This window comes from Lepisosteus platostomus, chromosome 1, assembly GCF_059453375.1.
Source record: "Lepisosteus platostomus isolate fLepPlt1 chromosome 1, fLepPlt1.hap1, whole genome shotgun sequence".
NCBI lineage: Eukaryota > Metazoa > Chordata > Actinopteri > Semionotiformes > Lepisosteidae > Lepisosteus > Lepisosteus platostomus.
Window position 1 is genome coordinate 79,836,837 of NC_142611.1, and position 16,014 is coordinate 79,852,850.

At 40.0% G+C, this 16,014-nt stretch overlaps 1 protein-coding gene across 3 annotated transcripts in view; it reads left to right on the forward strand.

Annotated features, from left to right (window-relative positions):
* alms1 (ALMS1 centrosome and basal body associated protein) overlaps positions 1–8,529 on the forward strand; it is a 29,468-nt gene extending 20,939 nt beyond the window's left edge. For 2 of the 3 annotated variants that reach the window (XM_088638254.1, XM_088638277.1), the window contains 9 exons: positions 67–1,250; positions 1,539–1,653; positions 2,416–2,622; positions 2,764–3,017; positions 4,026–4,212; positions 4,759–4,819; positions 5,244–5,306; positions 6,995–7,094; positions 8,189–8,529. In XM_088638254.1, coding sequence (XP_088494380.1) covers positions 67–1,250; positions 1,539–1,653; positions 2,416–2,622; positions 2,764–3,017; positions 4,026–4,212; positions 4,759–4,819; positions 5,244–5,306; positions 6,995–7,094; positions 8,189–8,233 — 2,216 coding nt within the window. In that variant the 3' untranslated portion in view covers positions 8,234–8,529. The remainder of the gene's footprint in view (positions 1–66; positions 1,251–1,538; positions 1,654–2,415; positions 2,623–2,763; positions 3,018–4,025; positions 4,213–4,758; positions 4,820–5,243; positions 5,307–6,994; positions 7,095–8,188) is intronic. The other variant, XM_088638261.1, reaches the window with a different exon arrangement.
* Positions 8,530–16,014: the final 7,485 nt, after the last annotated feature.

Sequence of the window (16,014 nt, forward strand, 5' to 3'; positions counted from 1 at the left end):
GCTTATTTTATTATTATGTGCATGTGGAACAGTAGTAAAAACAATTTTATTTTGCTTCTACTTTAGGTTCAGACATAGCCTTTCATCGGCAACAAAGACTTACTGAATATGCGCATCAAGGTCACTCCAGACCTACAATACATTGTTTAGAGTACCAGGGCTTTCTGGAGAAAATGAGTGCTGATGAGCTTCATAGCAGATCAACAGCACAGAACAGAAGTCTTTCTTTCAGTGGAACATTTTCTAAGGGTGCTAGCCATCCTAGTGAAGAACACAGAAGACCAGAAAGAGAATTCAGCAGGGAACACTTAGCTTTTAGCAGAAAGCACAAAGAGGATAAATTTTCCTCTCTAGAAGGTGAAGTTGATTACACCATGAAGGAACTACACCTCCATCAGGGGTTAGAAAGAGAAAACCTCACTTCAACCAGAGCATCATGGAATCATATCCCACAGGAGAACCCTCCTCTGTCCAGGGATAAATTGGCTACTAAGAGAAACTTGGATAACACTCTTAGAGGAGGGGATCAGGTCTCTTCTGAGCATTCTCTCCACAACAGTAACACTTTGGATGAGCTGTGGGAGAAGTTTAAGGCGCGACAGAGTCTGGTGAAACTTAATAATCCCAGTGGGAAAGAGAGGTCCCTGCTGGAAAGGCTTGATCGCCTTTCCAGGCTCCTTCACAACCCTTGTCATCATTCATTTATTTCTGAGAGGGAGACTGGCAAGGGCAGGGATAGAGACCATGGACCTCAGAAGAGGAAAAAGGAGGAAGTAATGAGAAGGCTGAGAGAAAACAGAGAAAGCCATCTCCAACAGGCATGGGGGGAGGAGTCTGTGGAGCCAAAAGAGATAACAGCACTCCAACCATCTAAAAGTCTCAAGCCTGTTAGGGACATTTCCACAGCTAGCCCCTTGAGTCGCCATCTTTACCTTGCGGAAAGAGAGCAGGTGGACTCAGTAACAAGTGATACAGTGTCTGAAAGTGATGTAGCAATCCAAACAGAGTCAGGAGACAGCAGCCACACAGAAACCAGCAGCACTGTATCCACAATTGACACAGCCCGCCTCATCAGAGCCTTTGGACCTCAGAGAGTAAATGTCAACCCCAGCCTAAACAAACTGTACAGTGCTATTGACAAGCAGAAGGAGAGTTTGCACAAGAAGTCAGTGCCAAAGAAGAGAGCCAGCAAGAGTAAAAAACATATTGACACAGCCAGTCCGTCACTGTGTAGCACAGAGGAGTCAACGGTAAGTGATTGATCGTTTTATTTTGTTCACAAGAATAAAAGCATGGTTGTTGTATTCTTCTCTCTGCTTTCTGCCCTGTGTTGAAGATAGCCTTCTTTTTTAAGTTTATTTTTAATTTTGCATTTTTAAATACGTATGCTCGTTTCTGGCATCCCATATAGGGAGGAATCTTATACTCTCTAGAGTGCTTAACACTACAGAAACCCGATGAGCCGCCGTGGCTCAAGAATGGAATTTACTTTAAGTAAGTGCAATCCTACATTTGGTCCTGTGCTTGTTTGCCTTTAGGTGATGCCTGACTCTGTATCAGCCAGCACCTGTTCAGTCCCTGTGCCCCGAGATCCATCAGGTGTTCTCCCGAACAAGAAAACTGTTAAGTTGCTCAATAAAGGAATACAGGCAGGTAAGTGTATTTATAGAAATAAAAGGATAGTACTTATCAAAGCAGGGAGAGATATTCTTTCTGCATTATCTTTATATATTTGTTTTATAGTGTTGAAATGTATGGTAAAATTAATGTGCAAGATAATTTTCCACTAGTGATAATGTTGTATACCCCTCAGCAGAACCCTGTCTATTCATATAGGGGTGGACAAAATCCGGAAACAGGAAGCGCTATATTATGGAATGGGGCCACCCATTGCCTTCAGAGCAGCTTCAGTCCTTCTTGAAATACTGATACGCAAGTTTTGAGCCGTTTCTGTGACTGATGTACCTGCAATTCGGGCACCAATATATTTTATCTCTTTCAAAATCTGTTAGAGCTCTCATGTCGCTCTAAAAGCTCACTTTTAAAAAGTTTTTTTTAAGACGTTTATTATAACGTAAACCTTTTTCATTGCAATTTAGTTACTTTAAAATCCAAGTCCTTTTTCGTTAGGTTTTTCCAATATTGTGTCCGCCTCCAGCATGGAATACATTTGCACCTTATCGACACATTTTGACTGTAGCGTCAAAATTAAAGAAGTACCTGTTTTTGATATGCACAGGACTATATAGTACATGAGATCATATCACAAATTTTTCAGTACAGAGTTTACTCAGAGAAATTTTTTTACTGAAGGAGTAACTTTAAAACCTATACACATTTGAAAATGCTATTGATGCATCGTTCTCGGTGTCACAGAGAACCATGTGCTGAAATGGTCATTTCCACTGTGTCCAGGTGATCTAGAGATTGTGAACAGTGGCACTAAGAAAAACACCAGAGATGTAGGCGTGACATTCCCTTCACCGGGCTCTGCCTGGGCAGAACAGACAGGAGCCTCGCGCCACATGGAGGCAAGAAGAGATGAGAGGACCAGCTCAAACTCTCAGCAGTTCCTCTATGAAAAGAAGACAAAGAAAAGTAATCCACAGCGCCACACTCAAGGTCTGTTGACTTCAAGTTTCCCACAGCAGAGCTCAAAAGGAGAGAGTTTTGTGCACTCGGACCCAGGGCCTTAATGTTTTTCTTTTATTTTTCTCTGGGAGGTTAAATTTAGAGTTTCGAGAGTCTCCTCTTCATTCTCAGGCAGGTCCTGGTTTGTCCCGGCGGATGAGCTGAAGTCCGAGGCCAAGAAAGAGAACCAACCCAGCTCCATGTCGGGCCCTGGCCCTGCCTGGTTCGAACCCTACACTAGAGCACAGCCCTGGAGGGAGCCCCTCCGAGAGAAGCAGGTCCAGGACGCTCCAGTCCCCAGCAGCCGGAGGAGCAGGGCGCAGCCCATCACAGAGCCTGGAGCGGGTGCCAAGTGGCCCACTTCCCTCGTGCGTATAACTCTTCAGGTTGGTGTTTGTGCTCTATCATCACGGTACCTCCATGTAAACTAGGAACACCTGGACTACAAGAGATGACATCACATCCACAGAAATTAATTTAACGTTACAATTTTATTATCCTTGGCACATTTTAGATTTAGCTTACCTACTTTCCTGTATGGCTTATTGTGTGTGACTCTGTTGCTACCACTTTGTGTGGACATTATTAATAAAATGCATTTTTTCAACATCTTTTTCACTTCTAAACTACGTTTAACATAGTAAAACATTTGAAGCTACACTTTATGACACTACCGCAAGAAAGACTAGATTACAGTAGCATAAGGGAGGGCAAGATGAATAGGTTGGTTGTTATTGGTAGCAAATAAATACTGTAGGGAATCCAATAGAGACATTAAATGAAAAAGAAAAATCCTTCAAGGCTAACAGGATGAAATCGAAATAAAGCTGAGTGAGACTAGAAGCTCAAAGAAGATTCTGGTTTTCTTCCATCTGTGGGTTGACCAAGGTTGCAAGTGATCATATGATGTAGCATCCAGGGACTCAAAAGCTCTGCTAGCGGTTGGTCTGCTCGCGCCTAGTTTGCCAGTGAATGTTTGCTCTTTACTTTATACCTGAGTTCATGACTGCCGCCAGTGACATTGTAACTATAAACAGAGGCTGCAACGTGTGTAAGATTGGCTGTCACTCTTTTGTACTGTTAGGTTGTGTTTACTAAACTTCCTCTTGATGCAGCTGCAGTTGTGGAGACTAGATCCCCTGCACTTCGCTGTGTTAGTGGATCCTGACAGCTCTGCGGTCTGCGTTTGTGCTGACTGCCAGGCAGGTTGAGGATGTGCTATTCGTTAGCTTAATGATGAGAAAAAGGTGTATAATATTGGGTGACATTCTCACCACAAGCAAGTGCCTGTGCAACAATATATAAATGCGTTTGTCTGTGCTTCGGTATCAGATGAGGCAGATCCATCTTGAACTTATAACATGGGGGGGACTCTCTCTTCATTCCATACACAGGAAGCTCTTGCAATGTGCCGTCCAGACTTCATCTCTCGATCCAGAGAGCGAATGAAGAGGCTGGTGCTGCTGGCAGAGGAGAGGAGGACACAAGCTGTGTTTGACAGTGAGCGAGAGGACTTGTTTAACCAGCTGGGAACCAGAAGAGCCTGGGGAGTCGCTCACCCCAACAGGCAGCCACACGAAGGTGAGGCCCACCAGTGTCGCCTACTTTACCGAAGCGTCAAAAAACCCAGAAACAAAAAGGTTGCAAGTGCCTGTATATATATATTTTATTGTCAGAAATACGGGGCTTTAAAATGATAAAACGAAAGACATAAAATAACCAAAATCAGTTTGCAAGCAAATACTAAAAATTAACAATAATTATGCAATGATATACTATAGTTAGGGAACACTGTGTTGCATAATACTCGTGTTCTTGACTTCTCATGCACAGCTTCTTAAAACAATAATAATCAGGCAGCAAGCTTAATAAGACAGGCAAACTGATAAAGTACACCACTGTTTAATGTTTACCCTATTATATAGAGATATTTATATGTCTGTGATACTAAAGCCCTGCCTCTATAGACATTGAAAATACAAAATTCTACATAAAATTAAGTCACAAAGCGAGCAAAATGGGAACCTGGGTCCTACTAAAAGAATCTTGCTCAGGACAAACTAAAGATTCTAAAACAGCCGATACATTTGTGATATAGTTTTTTTCAAAACTTCTTCTTTTTATTAGAACTTCATATACAAAAGAAAAGAGCCATTCCAAAGAAAGAGATGTTCATAAGATCCAAACAGTAAGTCTTCCATTTTGCTTTCTTGTTTCCCTTTATGGTGTTTATTATTGTTCAAAATTCTAACATTTTTTTGATTCCATCAAGTTCAATTCAATTTAATTCCACTGTATTTGTCATTATACTTACACAGGTGCATAGTATAATGAAAAGTGTTTCTCATTAGTCCGTCAGGTGCACTATATATATAGAACAGCAGCCAAGACAATAGACAGTAAATACAATAACAATAACAGTATAAACAACAGTATGGTACCAGTGTGGCAGTACCCATATCTGTTAAATTTATACTTAACAAGGATTAATTTTATTCCAAACAAGTTCACTTTTGCTGACCTTAAGAATACAATGTCTGAGTGGTTCATATTTCTATAAGGTCATGTTTTTTCTCACTGTTATCATTTTATCTCTGCATGCAATCTGTCAGCCTCTCTTGTAAGACAGAAATGTTAGCCTCTGGAAAGGTAGGAAGGCAGGAACTTGTTAAAAGGTAGGTTGTAAAATTCCAAAGATTCCCAGATACATGCACACATTTTACAATTTACACATGTATTCAAAAGTATTTAAAGTGCATCTACAGTATCTAAGTACAGTCCTGGATACTTCTGGGATTTATTTGAATAAATCAGGGAAATATAAAGTATATTGAACAAAAAGAATAATGAAAAAACATTTTGTTCTGTATTTTTTTACATGCAAAAAAGGCATTTCTATTCTTGTTTATAAGAATTAAAATCCTTTTTTATTAATCAATTTTTAACTTCAGTCTTCATGTAAAGAAGAACATGAGTTCTCAGTCATTTATAAGTCACACTTATTTATAAAGTTCTGTCTCTCTAAAAGATCAGACTTTCTCACTTAGAATGAGACCAGTGCCCACAGACTGGAAAATCCCGATTTTGGACCAAGTGAGCCACATGGCCACCTCTTGTTCGTAGCATTTCTCATGTTGTAAATGTAACACAAATCCACAAGAAACATAACTGAACCAGGAAACTGCAGACCACTCCTGCTACTGGATGGTTAGTGCTAAATAAGCAGAATAAATAGACAACAATGTCATTTTAAAATAAAGAAAAGCAAGATCTTGACTAACTTGCTAGTATTCTTCAAACAAGTAACAGTGACATTAAACTAAAGTATATAACATCTATTTAGATTTCCAGAAAGCTACTGTACTGTTTAGGTCCATCATGAAAAGTTAATTTTCAAAATAAAATCCAATGTAATCTATATACACAGAGCGAGAACTGGTTAAGGAATATGAAACATGTTCTCTTATGTGAGTAGTGGTGTACCACAGGGATCTGTTCCAGGATCCCATTGCTCTTCCAGATATATCAATGATCTAGATTCTGGTACAGTTAGTAAACTGATGATGATTCTAAAATAAGGGGGAGTGACAAATGGAAACAGTGGCAAGGAAGTTACAAAGCACATAGACAAAGTCAGAGACTGGGTGAACACTGAGCAAATGAAATTAATCACAGATAAGAGCAAAGTGATTCACACCGGTAGAAGGAGCATACACCATGCACATTGCATGGGTGCTTTGGAGAGGCGAGACGTTACACATGAAAGAGATCTGGGTGTTTATGCTACTTTTTCTATGTCCGCATCAAGACAATGTTGGTAAGGTATTAAAATAAACAGGAGACTTGGATGTGTAACAAAAAGTGTGGACTTGAAATTCATGGAAGATTTGTTTAAGCACTACTGTAGTTCTGTTGGTTTTGTTCACATTACTATAATATATTGGAAAATATAGACTAAGAAAGAGTTCAGAGAACTGATCTCAGGGAAATTATAAATTGAATAAGTTGAAGGAGCAAAATCTCTTCATTCTAAAACAGATGAATATAAAGGGAGATTTGATCCAGGTAAATAAAATTCTATCGGTTACAGATATTTTCAACCTAGGAGTCTATTTCATGCTTGGTTGTAAAACAAGGACAGGGGGTCACTATTGGAAACTGAAAGGGAATTCATTTGGAGAGTAGGAAACTCTTTGCTCAAAGAGTAGTAGGTATCTGGAACAGGCTCTTGAAGGCCACCTTTAAGACACAGGTGAAACTTGAGATTCGCTTAGCGACTGAGTGAACAAATGAGAACGGCGAGCTGAATGGCTCCCTCTCGTTTGCATGTCTTTCTCGTGTTCTTATATTCTTCTTCTCTTAGGAAGTATGCTCAGCTCCCCGAGGTCCAGCAGCGCCGAGAGGAAGAGAGGAGGAGGGCAGAGTATCGGTTCTATAGACTCAAGGCAGACCTCTACAAGAGGGTAGGCTGTGACTGCTTTAAGCAGAGTGCACATGCAAATAAGCATTGCATTGCACTTGTGCATTATGATAGATTAACTAAACTGAAATAAACTGTGCAAGAGATTTTTTAAGAAGATACTATATAATACGTTCTAGGCAAAAAACAAAATGCTTACGATAAACGTTTCCTTTAATTTAATCCAAATCTCAGTATCTGAGTGGGATTGCTTTCAATAAATGTCATGCAGTATTTTTCAAAGGAAGATTCAGATTTAATAATTTTAAGCCTATCTTTCTGTATGGCCTTTATGCACACCAAAAGTAGATAATAGTAGAAGAAAAAGCAGAATTGTTGCCAAGTTAGTATTGTGGCAGTCTAAGAAGAAATTTGTGTGTCTCATGTACCCTCAGACAACGAGAACTTCTTTTCTTTGGTCAAAAGTCTGTTTCATGAGAAAATAACTGAATCAGCCTTGTTAACAAAAGAAAATCACCTTTGTAATCTCTCTATTGGTACCTAATAATAATAGAATGCTGTAATCTTTTAATGCACAGGTATATATATATAGATACGACAACTATAACTTGTATATAGTAAAAATATGATTCCTACTGTTAAGCGGGGGGTAAAATGTCCATTGCAGGCCTGTCTGATACAGTGTTATTCCCAGCGATGTCTGTTCACCATCAGTTGATCAACTAATAAGAGCTGTTGAGGAGCAGCAGCATGTTGTTCTGTATGGATATGTTGAAAGTAGTTAAAAACGGTACACTTGAAGAGTAGGATATTTCAAAACCAAGCAAAAAACAATCTATACTACAATCTGAACAGATCAATTAAGCCATCAATTTGCACTGAATATTTAGAATGAAAACCAGCGGACAATATTTATATAAAACTGTTTTTTGTAAATAAATTTTGCTGACATTAATGATTATTCGTATAAATATCAACATAGGTTTATTTAAATTAGGATTTATATTGAATCAAATAAAATAGAGCAAATACTGAACAAGAGAAAAAATAATCCTGAGATGACTAGTTTCATGAAACTTTGGGAATGACAGAAAACAGATACAGCTGCTGTATTCACAGTAGCTGTTTTTCTTACAGAAAATCACCAACCGGGTTTTGGGTCGGAAAACTCCATGGCAGTGAATATGATGAACTACCATCTAAACAGACTGGAGTGCAGTGAGCAACATAGTTCTGATCATCTGGACTCGTATTGCAGGCACAAAGGAATTTTACTTCGTTTTTTACATGATGTTTTTGCTGTAGAAGTGTTTGTTTCATTAGCTTGAAAAACATGTGCACTCCAATGTTCTGTAGCATACGTTTCATTTTATATGTTTTATGTTTCGTTGTGAAATATATTTTTACTAGCAGAATTTGTAACACTTTACCAGTAACCAGTACCAGAACACCTGTAAATAAAATATGTTTAGTTTGAATACCTGCATGTGGTTTGTAATTTCTAAAGGTGGAGCACATGGAGTTGTTTTAAGGAAAACAAACATTGTCAAACCCCAGGCGTGAAACAAGTACCATACTTATTGTGTCAAAAGCCTGCTCTCGTCAGCTGTCAGAGGTGCCAGTGTCTTTTTCACGTTTGGGGAAGGGGGCATTATATACAAATTCAGATTGCAAGGGCCTTTATTGGCATGACAGGTGAATTACTGTGCTGGCAAAGCAGACCAATTTACAGAATTTACAGTCGCTTCTCACCTTCCTTGAGTCTGGCCAGGGGCTTGTGTGAAATCTGGAGATGTATTATTGTCTACTCAAAGGCTCAAGGATGGGGTTCATGATGGAAGAGGCTATTCATAGCTGTGATTCCCGGTAGGCTTCACAGGAGGCATTCCAACAACACTGATGTTTCAATTTGTGCTGCAAATGAGGGTTTTGTGCCTGCAGTGCTGACAGCTTGTTCCAGAAGGACGTACAGCGCAAAAGGAAAAATCAAACAACTTCTGTTGAGATGTCCGGGTATACATCATGGAAATTCATCACTTTATCATCAAAATTCAGCATTTTAATTACCAAATTGACTGGTTGGGCTCTTCTCGTTTATAACTATTCAGATGGTTGTACTTTGTCAGCTCATCTGTTTGAAAGTTGAGCTCCATGAAGAAACCTGTGTGGGAGAGCTTTTTGAAGTGGGAAAGCCATTACACTGGGGCAGTCCCACTCTCTCAACCTCAGAAGCCTGGGTCCAGCGCTACGAGTAGTCGTCACGACTGGAGACTCCCTTGGTTGCTGTGGATGGCCATGACGCCTTTCTGTGCCTTGTCATGCCCTTCACTTTCTACAGAGCGTTGCGACAGTTTAGTGTCCCATCACTGTACTGGGGTATTAGGACCCTCACAGACCACAGGGTGAGCGCCCCCTGCTGGCCCAACTAACACCTCTTCCAGCAGCAACCTTGGTTTTTCCCAGGAGGTCTCCCACCCAGGTACTGACCAGGCTCACACCCGCTGAGCTGCAGTGGGCTGACAGTTGGGAGCTCCAGGGTGATATGGCTGCTGGCCGTAATCTAGAAAATCCTGGGGAAATTACAGTTTTAAAATTAGTTTCTTCATATGAACACTAGGGGGAACCAGGGACTCATTTTCTGATCAGAACACTAATGCACAACTGATAAATGATTCAGGTACTGAGGTGCTTACCCTCCGAAGATTGAAATCTAGTTTTGGTCCTTAAATTTTATATTATTGACTGTTTTATTCTAACCAAGTTTTTAAACTGGAGTATGATGGAACTCTGGAGTTTGCCTTGTTTGAAAACTAGTTTTTATTTAACGGGTTTCGCAGTCCTTTATTGCGTAGCTAACTCACTACAGTACTGTTTTTGCCATTTTCTTTTAGTATTGGTGTTAAAAATGATACAATGTAGACAAGTGGCCCTGGATAAGCAAAAGAAATGCAAATATGGTAATAAAGGGTTTATGTTTTTATTGCAAATATTAATGTTTGCAGTTGGGTATGCAGTGCGCAGTGGTCAGCATTGCTGCAGCGCAGCGCTGGGGCCCTGGGTTCGATTCTGCACGTGGGGTGCTGTCTGTGTGGAGTCTGCATGTTCTCCCCGGCTTCAATCCTTGCTTGCCAGGATAGGCTCCTGTTCCCCTGCGACGTGGTTATAAAATGGATGGATGTTCACAATTGACACTCAGCAGCAATGTTTTGCTATTCTAAAACTCAGCATAAATATAGAAGGCAGTCCCCCATCCCAGACACACATCATATTCCAAACCTGCATTGCTCTGAATGGTACATGTATTGCTTCCTTCCACATATTATGTCTGGAGCTTCCTGTTATTAGTAGGCGATATAAGGCCATGGTTTACTGTTCTTATTCATTAATGTCTTTCTTTTTGTATAAAGAGCCAAAATGCCCCGGCTATTTGTTGATTGGGTTTTCCCTCACTTTCCCCTGCTGTGCATTATTTTCTGCACTTGTTTCATGAGGAAAAAGACACTGGGTCTAAATGGGCTGTAGCTCCCACCAAAAGCTTGGCTACCCTTCCATGAGCTAGCAGTGTAGATTCAGCCGTGTGTTAAAGCTAAGCCAGCTGGATATCATAGCTCTTTAGAGTGTGGACTGGGACAGAGACGCAGGCTAATGCCCACACACTACAGGCTCAGCTCACGGTGGCTCAAAGGCAGAGACAGACAAAGCATCCCTCCTGCCGGTTCACCACTGTTACCAATTATAGCATGAAAGCCACCCAGGTAATTAAGCCTTCGCTGAGCTTGTAGCCTGCTTTATTTCTGCAGCACACCCAGGGTGCTTCATCATTATACCTGTCAAAGACCAGCGCAGGAGAAGAGGCATGACGTGGTTTGCATGCCAATCGGCCCTGCTTTTCCACCAGGGGGCCGGAAAGGTCGTTTTGGGGTTTTGTAGTTCATTTGCCTTTATTTAAAAATAAGGGAAGGACAATAAAAATCAGGAAAGCCCCGATCTCAGACTTTGTAAGCAACAGTGTGAGAGGTTTGCCATTCACAAATAAAGTGGATTTTTAAATATATCCTGTATTTATTTTCCTGTATTGAATCTTACATCTCCAAAACATGCTGCACAAAACAGTAAGTGCTTAGAAACATATTTCACCTTTACTTTGTAGTAGTCCGCAGTATATACAGAGTACTGAATTAGTTCCCTTATGCTGGAATTCAAAATAAATATTATATGATTTGTAATGCCTTCTTCTGCTTGGAACATGAAACCTACTTTCAGTAAGAAGCAAAACAAGACAGTAGAAAATGAAATGGTTAATTTTAAATGTAGAAAATTTAAGTTTTTGTACTTTACGTTGGAACTGTATCTGGAGTTGGTAAACTACTGTATATTTTACAGATGACACTATGGACAAATGAGTGAAGAAAGCAAGCTATTTTCCAAAAGAAAATGATCCCATGTGTTGTTTGCGGATGGGTGTAGCCAGAGGATAGGGACCCTAGGGACACTTGTAAATCAGTTTCTTCAGGAGAGTGATGATAGGAGTCTGGAGATGTCTCAGGCCTTGGGGAACACACTCTGGAGATAAAACTCCAGATTAGAGGAAAACCTAGAGAAATCCATCACTTCTTAAAAATTAAACTCAAATTCAATATCATCCCTGTTCCCTTCCGAATTTATTCTGATTCCCGCACAAAATCAGTGAAGAACAGGGTTACCAAATGACCAAAACGTCCATGCATAATTTAGTTTTAGAAGAAGGGGGCAATAAAGAAGTATGTATCTCTGTTATTGGGGAAAGTTTGTGCACTCGCTGACCTGTCCCCATCTGTATGGATTTTCTTTTCACTTTACATCATTTGCAGATTCAGATTCTACTCTCAGATAAATTGGTTGTTGTAACATGATGTCAGCATGTTAATTTGTATTTTTGTGCAATATATTAATACTTGTACCATTTTAACGTCGGATATTTACATCTTTTATTTATCTTTTCGACTACCCCTGACAAATATTTATTTTTCCCTACCTAGGGTCTTATGTCTTTGTAAATCTGTCCTTACTACTGAAAAACACTGCGACAGGGGAAATCACTTAAGTACAACGTCCCCAGGTAAGGCACATCATATATTTTGACCTTGAAACAGTTTTTTTATTGGATTTTTTATTGCGTATGCTTCTGAAAACAATTCGAGGCTGAGAGCGCTCAGCTGTCATTTACTTTGCGTCAGGTTTGCGTGGCTGGTTTCTTTAAGCACTGTTACATCCTGAGCGCCACATGAACAGTTAGGAATAAGCACAAAACATGATTATCCTATTAGAGTGTTGCTATAGAAACCCTTCATCCGGTCAAACAAAAATCTACCGATGATTGCGAAGAATTTTTCTTTTTTTAAGTTTGGCCATCTTCTCAAGCTCTTGAAAATAATGTCCTCCAAACCTTAAAATAAAATACTTACACTGTACGTCAGAGTTAGTGAATGCTTAGTTGTTCATGTCAGCGAAGGCTGAGCACAAAGCAAAGCATGTCCTGAGCGTTTTGCTGGTTTGCTCTTGCTGTTGCTATCGCCGTGATTATTTTAAGACGTGCCGGTACCGGCGCGGAAATATAACTGAGGGGTTTCAGCGGGAAACTTTGTTCCAGGTGGACGTTTAAAAATAGTTAACTTATTTTAAAAAGAATTGAAAACTGTGGGAACTATGTGGAAATCATGCCTCATAAAAAGTTAAAGAGATGCTCTGCAGGAGGAAAAAAACATCTCCCGTTTTATCTCACCGTAAAGCACTAGAAGATGGATTCTTCTCTAGGAATGTAAACAGCAGACATTTCTTCCTCTGTGGTCTGCTACAGTAGATGAAGGATTGATATTTGAATTACTGTTGTTGCTAAAAGATAATGTTGTGTAGGTTTACAAGTGTCTTGGGCCACCATACACCATAGTGAAACCATGAGATCAGGCACAACTGTCTTTTTTTCCAAGGCAAAATATCTGCTCGAGTGTATCCTCGGTTGGGGGAGAGTTATATTAATATTTCACATTCACTGCGTGAGACATCCCCTGTGAAACACAGTAGCAGTGCTGCTGCAGTCTCCCGCTCAGTGAGGACTGAGAGATCACTGTCCTTGGAAGATCTTCTCCCGAAAAACCATGCACCCCTCTCCCTGGGTTGTTAATTAGGCGCAGCATCACAGATATTTCTTGTAAGTCATACGGCAAGATTAACAACAATTAATTCAGTATAAAACATAAACTTGAGACTTAACATAGAAATAAAATGATTTAACTCAAGAAGATCTACACATCAGCCTTGTTAGCACGCTGCATTAACACTATGAATGTTAAAAGGAACTAGGACATTGAATTGAATAAGACAGACCTGTAGGATCCCCTGTATTTACCTCTCTGCCCTTTTCCTTTACGTTATTTAGCAGCTCTGCCCCCGGACTACAGGCTAATCGTTTTCATTTATTAGAATATCACACAGGTTACTGAAGTGAGTCGGTCTGAAAAGACAACTGAACATTTCCATCCATCTCTCCATTCTCTAACCTCGTCTTCCTACACAGGCCTTGGGAGGGAGCCAGAGCCTATCCCAGCAAGCAACGGGCACACGGCAAGGGACACCCTGGACAAGGCGCCTGTCCATTGAAGGGCACACACAGACACAAACACACACACGCTCACACCAAGGCCAGTTTCCCCAGAAGCCAGTTAATCTACCAGTGTGTGATTAGACTGTGGAAGGAAATCAGAGCCCCCAAAGGAGACCCACAGAAACATACAAGGAGAACATGCAAACTCCACACAGACAGCAATTCTGGAATTGAATCCTGGGCTCCAGGCTGTGAGGCAGCAATGGTAACTACTGTGTCTCCATGCTGCCCATCTGCAGAAAGCCATACTCAGGATCTTGCAGTTTAAAATCGAAGTCCACTAATTTGCTGAAAGATGTCTTTGTAGATTTCTAGAGATGTGACCAGGAGCAGCTTTCAGCTTCCTTAAGATATGATTTCATATTTAAAGCTTTTTTTAAAAGAAGCCTGTTTTTTGCCTTAAACTATTAAACTTTTAAAACATTATTTCTTATTAATTCTTTCCAATTTCTGTATGCCAATAGGACTTCTTGTTCTTCATGTGCAGAGGACATAGAAATGAACCATATGTTTTAATTTAATTAAAACATATTAATATGCTGCACACTTTTAGCTGTATGAAGACTGTGGTTTTGGGTCTTTGTTCTGTGTAGATGAACTTTGTTGTGTAATTTCCTTTTGTACAATAAATAATCCTCTAACCTTCATTTGTATGTAGCATCTCTCATATTTCAGGTGGGTAGCTGCGCCCTTTCCTGTGATAGCAGGACTACAGATACTGGGTTGTAGAGAGATCTCTCTTCGGCTCACCGGGCTGGGTCCCTGCTGAGTGACGCGGGAGTCCCGGGTTCGAGCCCCCGACGGTGGGGGGCCGACCTAATGCGGCAAGGGCGCCCACCTGAACCCCCGTTGCGTTACAATATGAAACCCAACTTTCTCTAAGAGTGACTGAATGGCTGTAGATTCTATAAAAAATTGAAATATTTTTATCTCAATGGAAATTAAGTTTACTCACCCAAACCTGGTTGATTTCTCCCATCTTTCTCTGAATATGATTCAGCTTGTGATTTGAAAACTAAAACTGTGAAGGATGCGCACTGCATTGCTGTGATCCGATGTGTTTAGCCACAGCTTGCTTCTAGTTTCAGTAATGTTATGTGGCTCAGTGTATATTTTTCAGCGATTAACTTCGATAATGAACTGTGAAGCACTTGGAGTTTCAATGTGGTTTCATGGGAACCTCATAAACCTCTTGAGATTTGATGAAAAGTATTGATTTTCTTTCTCACTCCTAAATTTATGAAACACAGGCTATGCATTTATTTATTCCAGACTTCAAATACCTGTTCAAGATGGAATCAAGACACATTTCTTAATTCTATAAAGACATTTGTAAAAATATTGTGCATTATGCTCTAAATAATGGTTCAGTGAAGGTAAATGTCCATTAAATGAAAGATATAAGAAAAGTCTATGCAGTTCAGTGTTGTCAATTTTCCTCTTTTACTGTGTAATAAGGAAAATGCATTTAGTATAATCAATTGTATAATAAAACAGAAGTGCTTAACAATCAAATTAATGTGATCCCAATAAAGAACAGGAATAGGCAGTAATCATTGCCATCAGAATAGAAAAACACAGATTCAGCCAAAAGATCATTTTAAAGCTTATTGGAGTTCTTAGGTCTATTGATATCAGAGAAAAAAACCAAAAACAAAAGAATATACCATAACACCAATTACAAATGAGTAGGGGCCATTCTCCAGTACTAATGGATCCAACATGATTCAACAACGTGGCTGGGCTGCTTGTTCCAGACTCCTACAAACCTTTTATTATTCCACTGCTTGTCTGACTTTTTTTAAGCTGTATGTTCAACAACTTCAACTTGTTGTTCTTGTTGCTGTCTGTTTTTGCTGTTTTTGGTGATTCTTTTAATGTCTTTGCATTGGAGCATACATGCAAATATGAATTTCATTGCACTTGTCCAAATGACAAAAGAACTCAACTGAACTGGAGTAAGTGTCCGGAGTTCAGAACACAGATTAGCAGGGGGGCACAGGAGTTTGAGTTCCTGCTGTTCATTGATTTTTTGGATGCTCCAATAGTGTCCCCTGTGTTGTCATACGAGCTCTTTGCTGACTGTGTCTCTGTACGGTACAGTAGGTGTCTTGTGGTCAGTAAGGGTGGGTGGAGGAGTGTTGACAAGGAGAGACAAGAAGATGTTGGCTCATCACATCTTGTGAATCCGCTGTCCCTGAATTTGCCATAGCTGTGATGTGTTTCATTAGCTAAGACGATGGGCAATGATTAGGTTTCATTAGCCATGATTATAAATAGGAGAAAAGAAACTCATTTGATCTGCTTATTGCCAGGACTCTAG